Raw genomic sequence first — 13,729 nt, 5'->3', positions numbered from 1 at the left:
GAAGTAGGGTTCACTGTTCAGTGTTCATGGCAACTGAGGAAATAAAACGTCCAGTTCAAAAGGAATCCATGAATAACGTCCGAATCCAAATAAGGGCCCAGATATGGCAACACGGAGGGTAAATTGGGAGGCAATTTATGAATACGGATTCATCCGTTCCAAGTGGAATACGGAATGTAGACGTTCCGATTCCAACACGTGTGTAACCCGAGTTACAGCTGCAGCGACTCCATACGTTCAACGAATTGCGGCACCAACGCCAGGATGATCACTCGATCATGTCTTCCGACTGTAAAGTCCGGATTTCAACGAAGTATCCCCCGAAAAGGGATTCTGGAGCTCCAGGTTATTTGACAAGGAAGCACAACTCAACTGCCTTCCTTTAGGCTCTCTCAGTACTGCCAATACAGTCTACACTTCAACCATGCCTCACAATAAGGCCTAAGCCTTTGCCTCAATTACCAAACCCTCCAGTTGTCTAGTCATTGCAAAGTCATTGTCCAATCTCCAATTGTCAAGCATTTCCACAACTCTCCAATTGTCCAGTCTTTCTACTTGAGTCCATGTTGCACAACACTATCTAATAATGAACTTGAATGACTTAGGACATATTAAAATGATTACCACACTTCTTATGTAATTGGCTCACAACAAACTTAAGCGCTTTTAAATAAAGAAACATGGGATTCATCACATGATCAAACAAAAATATCCACAAGTATACATATAAACTATTCACTCCTATTTTTGCTCCTATCTATTTTTGCTTTTAGTAATATAAATTTGTCCCGTGTGTAAAACTACTGCCATTTATGTCCCATATATGGTATTCCTTTTGGGTAGGGGTAAAGATTCCGGACAAGTTCCAAGATACACTCGGGCATCACTTCACGTTTGGTCCAAACAAGTGTTGGATCTGCTGCCTTATCTTGCTGTTGTATTGTTGCTTTTTTCTGCAAATAGAGGGGATGATTCCAGGCCCCCCTGTCCTGAAGCATCTTCCATTTTTTTTTATAAAGGCCTTTCCTAATTGTATTATTGCCATCCCTTGGTGGCTGGCCCGCTCCCAACCATCGCTGTGGATGGGTTGTCACACAGGGTGATGAAAAACACTGCTGGCACATTTCTGTGCCAGGAACAGGAGCTATAACTGGTTGGGGTTGCAGCTGCCCAAGACCCTCTTCAATACCCTCAGCAAGGTCCTCTCCATCGACCATGGCCTCAGCTTGTGGTGGTGGTGAGTCTGGTTGTCCTGGATCATCATTTACATCTGCTCCACTTGTAGGCCCATTGGTTTCATTTTTGTCCTGATCACTTATATTCCCAGAAGTTGAATTTAATATCTCCACATAGTCCCAATCATAGAAATTAAAGAAACCACGAATAGCCTCCCTTTGCTCATTAGTCAGAAGAAGAGAAATCAGTTGCCTTTGTACAGCCATTTTTTACCTAATGAAGTGAAACCCGCCAATTTTCTTGGAGCAGTCCAAATTGAGGGGTGAGTACAACTTGTTGATATGGTGTATTCATCCATCTGTCCCAAATGACATCACGGTAATTGGTCACCCAAACAGACAACATCACTAAAACGGGCATTCTTGCGCCAACAATGCCTGGCATCTGTCTGAATGTCTATTTCGTCAACTTCATTAGCCATTGAAAGGGCGACTTCCTACATTATTGCATCTTTCTTGGATTCATCTGTCTGTTGTTGTACTATGGGAGCATAGGAATCTATGAACGTGTTTAGTCTGTCCGTGGAGAGTACACCAATATCACTGCCTTCTACAATTTTATCATACTGAACGGGCAGGGCCCCTGATGTAAAAAACCCATGAGCCACTCTTGCATTCACCAGAAACTGTCCTTCCTTGATGTGGGGAGATGAAGTCCAATGAATAGCATGTTTCTCTGTTCCTTGGCATAAAAGGTTGATACATCCTACATGTCCATCCCGTTGGAAATCCTTCGTGAACAAGTTGCTCCCACAATTTATTGCATGAGACTGGACCCTGTCAATTAAATTTCTGACTGAAGTCCCTGCACATATGAACAGTGGTTCCTTCGTGTCTGTTGTGAGCTGGTAAGCTGGTGTGGTTTTGGGGACAGTAGACTTATCCTCAGCAGTTTTTTTGCTCTCCTTGCTGTTGTTTTCGATGTAAAAGTCAATCACTTGGTTTAGAAATTTGTAATTCGACACCATTGAGCATTTTCCACCCCCTAACTTTGACTTCAACTTGTCCATTTTGTTGGAGAAAGAAACCTTTTCATTTTCGTCTGAACAATAGAATGTTAATTGGCTTTTCAAAAGATTGGTCTTTTTGGGCTTGGTTCTTTCAGAATTATTCATGGATCCCCTTTTTCGTTTCCTAGCATGAAGCTGACGATTTTCATCACGAAAGCGAACTAAATCATTTCTGTTATCATCAGTATAACTCATGTTGTCAATGTCTTTATCCATCTTCTCTGTGGACCTGGCTGATGTCCACATGCGTGAGTGAGGCTACCAAAACAAAACTATCCTATGATAGACGAACGAAACAACGATGATGTAAATATTCAGCTTATTGAGACGCACAACTTCTTACAATACAAGTGATCAACGTCTTTAAAGTGTGATGAACTTCAAAGTGGTGTGATGATAATGATGATGGTGATAGTGGTTCAATCTGTAATTGAAACAAAGAATCCTAAATACATATCATATAATAACTACCTAAAAATTACGGAATCAATCGACAAACCGAGAAATTGACAATTGTAACATTACTTACAAAGCTGGGTTTACTAGGCGAATTTATACATAGTTTGGACCTTCTGTCCAAACAAAGAAAAGGGGCACGTCTTGCTGCCTTGATGATTCTAGCCTCACTGATACTAATTAGAAAATACTATAGAAAGTTCAAACAAAAACTCGTTTAGTCATATTCCTGTTTCCCTGGAAAACATGTGAGGGAGAGGCCCTTACTCCCCAGAAAGCTAACTAAAACCATATGCCTATCATGGTGACAAATGAACCTAACTTAAACATGTCAAAGCAACCAGGATGGCCAATAGTACATTTAGTACGAATTCTAAGTAAAGGCTAAAAAGGTTAAACACGGATGCAATTGAATATGTGTAGCTTCCGACAGATACTAAGACTAATTATAAACAACAAAGATAGTAATATAAATTTGACCGTAACATTCCGGCCCCATAAATGCGTCCCAAAAAAAAGCATTTAACCTAATCCTAAAAGGCAGATTCATCAATCAAATATCGATTCTAAAGTTTCTACGCCAAAAACATACATGTAGTATAATCATTTATCAAAAGTTTTAGACATGCGCCCAACAGGTATCACCGGACAATATTGAGATAGGGATGTTCGCTTCATGCAGACCAGCAGGACGCCAATAACATTGGGAGACTGCCTATAAAGCACTAGAAGTGTCCTCCACAGGTTCAATCAAGCATAGCTTGTTGACAGGTCTCACCAGCTGAGTGTGCTGTGTCCTGATTTTGCCTGACCTGATCAGGCCATCTTTTCCTGGGTACACCTCTATGACTCTTCCTAGCTGCCAGGTGTTTCTTGGCGCATTATCATCAACTATTAAGACCAAGTCTCCCGTCCTGATGTTTCTCACTTCCGCAGTCCACTTCTGTCTTTCTTGTAGACCGGTAAGGTATTCCCTAGACCATCTTCTCCAGAATACGTTTGCTAGGTACTGCACCTGCTTCCATCGTCTCTTGCTATACTTGTCAGCTTTCCCAAACAGTCCTGGGGGAAGCGTGGGACCGCTCCTAAACAGCAAGAGGTAGTTCGGAGTTAACGGTTCTAGATCATTGGGGTCATCTGAAAGTCTTGTGATTGGCCTACCATTTATGATGGCCTCCACTTGACACATCAGGGTGGATATCCCTTCATCATCCATGATCTGCTCTTTGACTACTCCGTTCAATACCTTTCTTACAGTTTTAATCTGGCGTTCCCATACCCCACCCATATTGCTGGCCGCCGGTGGGTTGAAAGTCCATCGGATTTCCTTCTGATGTAGAAAATCTTCTATCTTCTGTTGGTTCCATTCTTTTATGGCTTGTTTTAGCTCCTTCTGAGCCCCAACAAAGTTGGTCCCATTGTCTGACCGTATCAATTCAGGGTGTCCCCTTCTGCTAGTGAACCTGACAAGCGCATTTATGAAGGAGTCTGTTGTAAGTGACGCCGCAATTTCAATATGAATTGCCCTCGTTGACAAGCAAGTAAACAGACAGCCGTATCTCTTCACTGTGCTCCTTGCCCGTTTAACCTGGAAGGGTCCAAAGTAATCTACACCAGTAAAGCAGAATGGGCCCTTTGCTTGATTTACCCTATCAGGGGGCAGGTCTGCCATTTGCTGCGTCAGTGGCTTTGCATTTCTCTTGCTGCAAGGAAAGCATCTCGTGATGATCCTTCTAACAGCAATCCGGCCCTTTGGAATCCAGTATTTCTGTCGAATTTCTGTGAGCACCCGCTCACAACCTGAATGGCCTGTGACAGCATGGTATTGCCTGACTACCAGGTCAGTAACATGATGCTTCTTTGGCAATATCAGAATGTAGGCCACTGACCTCTTCAACTTGTACCATCCGGAGTGCCTGTCAATCAGTCTGGTAATTATGTCTGGGCACGTGGATGCCTGATCAGTGGCATAAACTTGGTGCTCAGGTTTCTCTTCCAGCTGATCAGATGGCGGCAGTTGTGCTGGTGTTTGTGGCCACTCCTCATCTGGCTTCTGCAGGAATCCGGGTCCGTCGTTCCACCTGGTGTTGGCGATCAACTCGTCAGCCATCAAGCCCCGGGACACGTCATCGGCAGGGTTGTTCTCAGTGTCCACATGCCTCCACTGTGTTGGTGACGAGCCTTCATGGATTTTCGCAACTCTGTTGGCCACAAACGTCTGAAATCTTCTAGTCTCATTTTTGATGTAATGCAGCACGATCATGCTGTCCGTCCAGAACACAGAGTTGTTGATGGGGATTTCCAATTCCTTTCGTAATATCCTGTCTAGTTTAATCGACTCACAAGCTGCTGTCAGCTCAAGCCTTGGAATGGTTGTGACTTTAATCGGAGCTAGCTTTCCCTTAGCCATTACCAAGGCACAATGCACCTGACCCTCCTGGTTTTCCAGACGTACGTAAGACGCACTACCAAATCCTCTCTCTGAGGCGTCTGAGAAATGGTGCAGAGTACAGTCAGCTATCACGCCAAAATCCTCTGGCTTTATGCAACGGGGGATCGAGAACTCCTGTAGGTTCTTCAGGTCTGTGCACCATCGCTGCCACTGTCTCAGTTTGTCTTCTGGCAAATCATCATCCCATCCCATCTTGGCTCGGCACAGGTCTTGGAACATCATTCTGACGAGCAGAACATAAGGGCTGACTAATCCAAGTGGGTCGTATACAGAACTCAGTATACTCAACATTCCCCTCTTGGTGGATGGTCGTTCCTGTATACTTATGCTAGGCCTAAAGTGATCAAGGTCAACATCCCAGATCATTCCTAGGGCCCTTTCAATTGGTAATCCGTCACTATCAAGATCAAGATTTCTCATCCCTTTTCCAAGTTCTGAGTCTGGGGTTGCTTTCAACAGGGCTCGATTATTGCTGACCCATTTTGTCAACCGAAAGCCTCCTTTGGACAGCAGCTGACGAAGGTCATCAGCAAGTACTATCACCTCCTTTTCTCTTGGGATAGATTTACAAAGGTCATCAACATAGAAATTCCTATGGACGGTTTTAACTGCCTCTGGAGTGAAATCTTTCGCATTATCATCCGCAGTCTTCTTTAAGGCATAGTTGGCACAGCCGGGGCTCCAGACCCCGCCAAACAGGTGATCTTCATCCGGTACACCTTCACCTCTTTGGTGGGGTCGTCGTCATCCCACCATAGGAATCTCAGCACGTCTCGGTGGTCTGGCTGGACCAATACCTGGTTAAACATCCCCTCTACGTCAGCCATCATTGCAACCCTCTCTTGTCGGAACCTCAGAAGGACACCTACCAGTTTGTTAGCGAGGTCAGGACCCTGTAGTATCTGCTGATTCAATGAAGTTCCCTTCCATTGTGCGGCGCAATCAAAAACTATCCTAAGTTTTTCTGGCTTTTTGGGATTAATCACGGGATGATGCGGGAGATACCAGACCATGCCATCCTTTCTATTCATCTCTTCTAATGTTACTTCCTCGGCATAGCCCTTGCCCAGCAAAGTGGCAATCTCTGCCTTATATCTCTGGTGTAAGTCTGGGGTACGGGTGAACTTTCGTCCTAAGTGGTTCAGCCTATGAACTGCCATGCTGTAATTATTAGACATGTGAGGTGGTGAGTACTTGAATGGTATGGGCAACTGATAATGCCCGTTTACCTTGTCAGCGCGAGCATCCCAAAGCGAGATTACCCTTTTGTCCTCGATAGACATTCCTTGTTCATCTCCTGTGAGATTCTCTAATTTCCAAAGTTTCTCGACCTGTTTCTGCAGGTTAACGTCCGCTTGGACCCAATGACTGGTTAAACCAATGAAATTAGATGTTGCATGTCTGTCGACGCCTATCGGATCATTCAGTGTCCAACCCAATGCAGTCTTGGTTGCATAAGGCTCACCCCTTGCGCCTCTTCTGATATCCACTGGCATTAAAGCTTCAGGAACATCTTGGCCAATCAGCAGTTGCACTTTACGAGGCTCAATCACAGGAAACTCCAACTTCTCGAGGTGGGAATATTTGTCTAAGTCTTGGCTCGTCATGATGGTCGGGCTGATATGCAGATCTGGTCTAGCAACAACGCTCGGCAACTCTATGACTTCATTCTCGTCGAGGTCTGTGACATCAAGTTGGTATATAGCTGCTTCCATCACACTGTTCTTCTTCTCTAGTGTTGTTACCTCTACTTGTTTCTTCATGCCTGACAGGTCCAACTGACTGGCCCAGTCATCTGAACAGAAAGTCCTGTTTGACCCGCTGTCCAAGAGTGCATAGGTCTTGACGTATCCTACGCTGCCACGCCCTCTCACCTTCACAGGCACTATTGGCAATGCCACACGACTCCGCGTGACTCCGGCCCCATTGAAGGAACAATGATTCTCAATGTTCGGTGGTCGTGCATCAGCATTTCGTGGAACGGGTCGTCCTCTCTCTTCATCAGGATTGGTAGTTGGTTTGGTTTTATCAAAATGTAAGAGCTTGCTGTACTTCCGCTCACATCCAGCTATGTCGCAGTAACTGGGCTTTGAACATCTGCTAGCAAAGTTTCCTGAACGGAAACTGTTCGTGCAAAGCTTTGCCTTTCTCGCAAATTCCAGTCTATCTGGCGGCTGCATGGCCTTGAACTTGTTGCACGCGTGCAGCCAATGGTTACCATCACATGCTGCACACTTCTTAGGTCTCTGTGTGGGTTCTGGCCCTACTTGAGTACCAAATGTCGTCTTTCCAAATGACTTTGACTTATCTTTGGCCCCTTTGGCTTGCCTATCATCCCTGGTATCCTTTGAAGCTGTGCCGCACTTACCAAATACTGGATCATTAGCCTCCTCTGCTGCTCTGGAGACAAATATCAGAGTGTCCTGAATTGTAGGCGATCTATTTTCCTGTCTGATTTTACGTACCACCGCTTTCCACTTATTTTGTAAATAAAGTGGCAATTTCTCAACGATCTGAACCAGGCTAGTTTCATTAAAGCTGTCCAACCTTTTCATAGCTGTCAACGTTTCAACGCAGTTCAACATATCGTCGGCCAAATCTCTAAGTGCCTCTGGATCAGAGGCCCTAACCGGTTTTCTATTGACAATTTTGTCCACCCATGTTTGAGAAACGACGAAATCATTTCCAAACCTCTCTTTTAACAGCTTCCTAGCCAGCTGGTATCGTACAGTAGGCTCCTTCACAGAGCAGCTTTCTATAACACGCCTGGCTTTTCCTGTACAAAACCTTACCAGCCTACCTAGCTTGATACTGTCATCTATGGTTTGTTTATCAACCGAATTCTCAAAGGACCGAATGAAGAGACAGTACTTAGATGGATCACCATCAAAAGTCATAAGATCAACCTTGGGTAGTTGGATGGTGTCTAATAGCAACTGCTGCTGCTTCTGCCCTTGATCAAGTACTTGCAACAATGCATCTGGTAATGCTGAGTTATCTTGTTGTGATACCGTGACCTCACCCTGCTGAGCCGTGTAAACATCTCTGGCCTCGTTGTTTACCTCTGCAGCTACATTGGGCCTGCTGTCATCTGGCACACTTATCGCAGTCTCTGTTGGAATGTCGGCAACATGCATGCGTCCTGATTCAACACCTACTGGGGTTGACTGACGTGGGTCGGCTGACTCAGCACACTTCACTAATTGGTTTGGCCTACTTGTAGCTTTTGTTTCAAAGGGAGTAGTAAACGGACTCAACTTAGAAGTTTCCAATGGTCGGTTTATATCGAAACTCTTATTGGAATGCTTACTTGAAGCAACTGAGCCTTTATCACTCATAGACGAACAGACATCTTCCTTCGCCCGTGCTTTTGCTAACTTTACTTTCAATTCCAACCTTTCCCTCTCTTTGGACAACTCGAACTCTTGCTTTTCTAAGGCCTGGCGCTCTTCTAGTATTGAGGCTTCAATGTCAATAGCTGCCCTGTCAGCAGCCGCCGCCATACGAGCCTTCGTCGCGGTCGAGCTTCTACTGGACCCAGACACGCGACTGGAAGACCCGTCACCCAAGCTAATGCTTGAAACAGACTCCTGAGGTTGGTCATCATCTGCATTGTCTTCACTAACACTACCTACTGCCGGCGACAGTCTCCCGCCAAGCTGACCATCAATCCAGCCAGCCAAGTCATCTCGATACCGGCACATGACGCGAACAACCCCATCTGAATAATCTTGGGACAATTCTATATCATGAGGGCTAACTAAACTTTGGTGATACCCATTATGGCATGCCGAAAAGAATTGAAAATGATTACCTACTTCCTTGGCCGCTAGAGTAATCCTTTCTACGTTGTCATGGTAGTTGGGATCCGACATCAAATCATACAAATTGTTCAACTTCCTAGTTAACTGTCCCTTGGCATAAGATCGCCTTTTCTTCAATTCCTTGATCACGGCTGCGACATTTGCTGTTGCCATCTTGAACACTGTTCCTTTCGCAACTGCACAACTGATAACAGTACTAGTCCAACTTGTTCACACTTGTGATTAGACGAAACTGAACACTGTCACAAACTTGCTCCAACATGAAAGTCATAAACTCCCGGAGACTAAACCTTCAATATTCCTAGCCACTATCACAGTACCCATCGAAGATATTCACACTTCTTGTGAATAGATGAAACTTTCCTGAACACTGTCCCGAACTGAACAGCTCCAAAGAAAGATATTTATGAAAGTTCCCGGTGATGAAACCTTCAATATTTCTGGGCACTGAACCATAACAGTACCAATTGAAGTCCTTAGAACACTCGTTCTGTTGGTATTCCAAGATATGAATTATTCCTGTGACCTTTATTGAACTAAATGTGGACCTGGCTGATGTCCACATGCGTGAGTGAGGCTGCCGAAACAAAACTATCCTATGATAGACGAACGAAACAACGATGATGTAAATATTCAGCTTATTGAGACGCACAACTTCTTACAATACAAGTGATCAACGTCTTTAAAGTGTGATGAACTTCAAAGTGGTGTGATGATAATGATGATGGTGATAGTGGTTCAATCTGTAATTGAAACAAAGAATCCTAAATACATATCATATAATAACTACCTAAAAATTACGGAATCAATCGACAAACCGAGAAATTGACAATTGTAACATTACTTACAAAGCTGGGTTTACTAGGCAAATTTATACATAGTTTGGACCTTCTGTCCAAACAAAGAAAAGGGGCACGTCTTGCCGCCTTGATGATTCTAGCCTCACTGATACTAATTAGAAAATACTATAGAAAGTTCAAACAAAAACTCGTTTAGTCATATTCCTGTTTCCCTGGAAAACATGTGAGGGAGAGGCCCTTACTCCCCAGAAAGCTAACTAAAACCATATGCCTATCTTGGTGACAAATGAACCTAACTTAAACATGTCAAAGCAACCAGGATGGCCAATAGTACATTTAGTACGAATTCTAAGTAAAGGCTAAAAAGGTTAAACACGGATGCAATTGATTATGTGTAGCTTCCGACAGATACTAAGACTAATTATAAACAACAAAGATAGTAATATGAATTTGACCGTAACATTCTCATTTAATGAAAGTAACAAAGATTTGGGGATACTGGTAACCTCCCCTTCTCGCTTTAATGGTCCTTTCCACCTAGATCATCACCAAATGTTATCTTGTACCAAGAAGAGTTAGTCACCCTGTAACTTTGCACCAAGATGCGCACAGCAACTAACTTCAGAAATATTACCAAGGTATTTCTCTGTTTCTAAACCATGCAAAACAGAACAAAATGTAGTATGTCTTGGGACAAGTATTATTGATGACTAAGACACGAAACTGTGAGTTTACTTTGGCCTTTCCGTCTCTTAGACAGGAATGCTCAAGTTCATGACCTAATGGCTATTTAATTCATAAAACACAACCCCACATCTTAAAACAAAACCCCACATCATATTGTGTATGAAGCCCAATGTAAGACAAGAAACCATGTGCCAATTTCCCGGGAGTGATGTCACCTGTAAATATGTCAGCTGCACATCAAACAGGAACAGCCAATCAGGCCACCGCTGATAATGCCCATTATCAGACTAATGCATCACCCAGGTTGCCAGTAGCCGCTACTGTCAATTGGGTCTTTATTAAACCTACAGCCACGGTATAAAAGGAGGGGGTGTGGGCAAAGTATTTAAATGGCAGCCAGGCAAATTCAAAAACAGAGCTCCTGTATAATTTGTGATGTTTTCATGATTTACTCAGTACTTTTTGCCCTATGTAAAAAATTTCTGTGATTCCCTTTTCCGTGAATATCTAATGTATGTGTAACCAAAAAAGGATTTGTAGTAGGATTCCCAATCAGTCAAAAAGAACACTTGTTTGAGAAAAATAGGCAAATTCAAAGATCAGTTAGAAATTTGATTGACAGAATATGTCATGTGACATTATTATTGTTTTCTTGTTGCTTGGATACCATTAGGCATGCTTAGTAAAGAGAGCATGCATAAATATCTATTTCCTACCTAAATCTCTCATTTCCAGTACTAATATCCAAATGTGTATCCAAATCATTCATAGATAAGTTTTTATCCAAAGTCTATATCAAGAAATCCATCATAGAAACATCCACAGAGTTATTATTTGTATGAAAAACATGATAATATTTCACAATTCAACAGTAAGTTGTGTCATGTCAGTCGTAATAGAGTGTTAAAACATGTGTAATCCAAATAATATACAGATCAGTTAAATATAGAATTCACCAAATATTCCTAAAATAAAGTCAGAATTGAGATTTAATCAATAAAAATCGTTACTGCCACCTGTGACCCATGTATGGTCTCCCAGGTAAATTTGGGTACAATCCTCTGACAAAGTCAATCACGCAATCTGGCATTACCTCCCTCCTACTCCAGACAGTAAAGTTTGCATCTCTGGCCCTCTGTCCTTTCTTTAGAACATATCTGTCATCCCACCATGCCCCTCTTTGATCAAGCATCCTCCAGAATAACTTGTACTTTTTTTTGCGAATTGCATTATTCCTCGCATGTGGTTGATGTTGCCTGCCAAACCACGCTTGAGGGAACTGAAGCACACATGGAGAACAAAAGCACTCCTGGCATTCCATAGCCCCAGCTACAGGTGGTATGGGTGGGGCGGGATCGGGTGCTGCCACTTCCTCATCAGCCTCCAAGGGGTTAACACCATCCTCATCAACATCTTCAACTAGTGGAATGGCTCCTAACACATCATCATTTAGTTCTCCAACAAGTCCAACCTGCTGCTCTTCTAATACTTCATCGTCACTGCCTTCAACCTGTTGCTCTTGATTTACGTCCTCTATGTTTTCACCCCCAGCATGATTCCCTTCAATCTCAACAAGGTCCCAGTTGTAGTGGTTAAAAAGTGCCCTCACAGTCTCTCGTTGCTCCTCAGTTACCATAATATGCCAAGGCTCTCTGTTGTCCATTGCAAAATGCTTTCCTCTTGGTAATGAATAGAAGTCTGGTCCATATAATAGTCTGAGATAATACTAGGTTCCATGGTGTGTTCCATGACTATTGGTAAAATCTGGAAATCCAATCTTCCCAAATTATGGATCTAAATGAATAAGTTTTTTTGGAATGAACTGGTTTCCCAGTCATTCTTCTTGGGTGATTTACATCTTCTTCAACGAGCCTCACAGATGTTCGAGGACGGTCAATGTTCTCATTCCAATCCAGGATGGACAACTCGGTGTTCATCCTGTATCTGTTGAAACCGATGCCACCAATCCTCTTGTCATGGTAAATGAGCAACATATTATTGAAAGATTCAACGTAATGTGTGTCTTTGCAAGCTGTGTAATCCTGAGCCGATTTGTAAATTGGAAGACTTTGGAGGTATTTCCTCAACCTTTCTTCAGCTTTTGGGGTGGTGATCTTTTCCTTTGATGGCTCGTACAATGGATCACTACGGCATCTTGATTCCATACTGCAGTTTTGATGGTCACCTTGGTAGTGTGGGATTATGTTGTCTATACTTGCCCTAAGTCGATCAGGAGAATTGTTACAAGTTTTGATTGACCAGTACAAATGAGTTTTTATAGATGCACCTTTGTCGGATAGTTCATTTTTGTACCACTTGGCTCGTTTTTCTCCCTGTGTTATTCTCTTCTTCATGTTCTTTGCTACATTTTTGGTCGCGTGCCATGTGTCGTTCCCGTTTCGAGTTGGTTTTCTTTCCTCTCTGACGAACTTCACCACTGTGGCATTGTAATCGTGAGCATGAATTCTTACTGGTACAGCTTCATCATCAAGATATTGATATATTCTTCTTGTCCCAATCATTTCATGGCGCTGAGAACATTTGTCATCTTCTTTTGTGATTGTTTCAACCCGCAGAGCTTTGTGACTATTTTCACCCAAACAAACAACATCTGAGAATTTAGCATTGCTGCGCCAACAGTGGCGAGCGTCTGTCATAATGTCAATGCCATCATCAATGACCTCACTTGATGCAACCTCTTCCAGAAGAGCATCCTTCTGGGATTCCTCGGCAACTGTATGCACACTCTGTCTGTAGGAGTCCACAAATGTGTTGAGGGCAGTGTCCCCGATTTTACCAATATTGGCAGATTTACATAATCGTTCATATTGTGCTGGCTGGATACCAGCACTAATATGTCCATGTAGCATCCTAGCATCGACTAAGAATTTCCCTCCTGCTATCCGTGGAGAAGAGTACCAGTGAATTGCATGGACCTTAGCTTCACACATGAAGTCCATGGTCCCAACATGTCCATCTTCATTTTTAAATCCACTAACAGACATTGGTTTGGAGCATGAAGAATTGTGCAACTGCAAACGATTAAAAAGATTGTTAATTGCGGATTGCGTGCACAAAAATATTGGCTCATCCGTTGAGTCTTCGTTGCAATGATGGTACGATCCAGGGAGTGGAACGTCACTCGCCCTTTCCTGTTCTTCCTTTCTCTTAGTTATGTCCTTCTCTAAATTCTTCTCTACATAGTAATCCAAAACCTGTGACAGTAGGGCGTAATTGCTCACCTTAGCAATTCGGCCTCCTCCAA

At 43.2% G+C, this 13,729-nt stretch overlaps 2 protein-coding genes across 2 annotated transcripts; both read right to left on the bottom strand.

The window, feature by feature from the left end:
• Window positions 1-3,416: 3,416 nt before the first annotated feature.
• On the bottom strand, window positions 3,417-5,375 carry LOC135500166 (uncharacterized). Its single transcript, XM_064791413.1, has one exon. The coding sequence runs from the start codon at window positions 5,373-5,375 to the stop codon at window positions 3,417-3,419; it is 1,959 nt and encodes a 652-aa protein (XP_064647483.1).
• A 431-nt stretch (window positions 5,376-5,806) lies between these two features.
• On the bottom strand, window positions 5,807-9,130 carry LOC135500165 (uncharacterized). The gene has a single exon (XM_064791411.1). The coding sequence runs from the start codon at window positions 9,128-9,130 to the stop codon at window positions 5,807-5,809; it is 3,324 nt and encodes a 1,107-aa protein (XP_064647481.1).
• Between the last annotated feature and the right edge of the window lie 4,599 nt (window positions 9,131-13,729).

Source organism: Lineus longissimus, chromosome 16 (assembly GCF_910592395.1).
Source record: "Lineus longissimus chromosome 16, tnLinLong1.2, whole genome shotgun sequence".
In the NCBI taxonomy this organism is placed as follows: domain Eukaryota; kingdom Metazoa; phylum Nemertea; class Pilidiophora; order Heteronemertea; family Lineidae; genus Lineus; species Lineus longissimus.
This window is presented reverse-complemented; position numbering and strand designations above follow the sequence as displayed.

Excerpts from the sequence above, each read along its gene's own strand:
- LOC135500165 (XM_064791411.1), bottom strand. The coding sequence starts at position 9,130 with ATGGCAACAGCAAATGTCGCAGCCGTGATCAAGGAATTGAAGAAAAGG.
- LOC135500166 (XM_064791413.1), bottom strand. The coding sequence starts at position 5,375 with ATGATGTTCCAAGACCTGTGCCGAGCCAAGATGGGATGGGATGATGAT.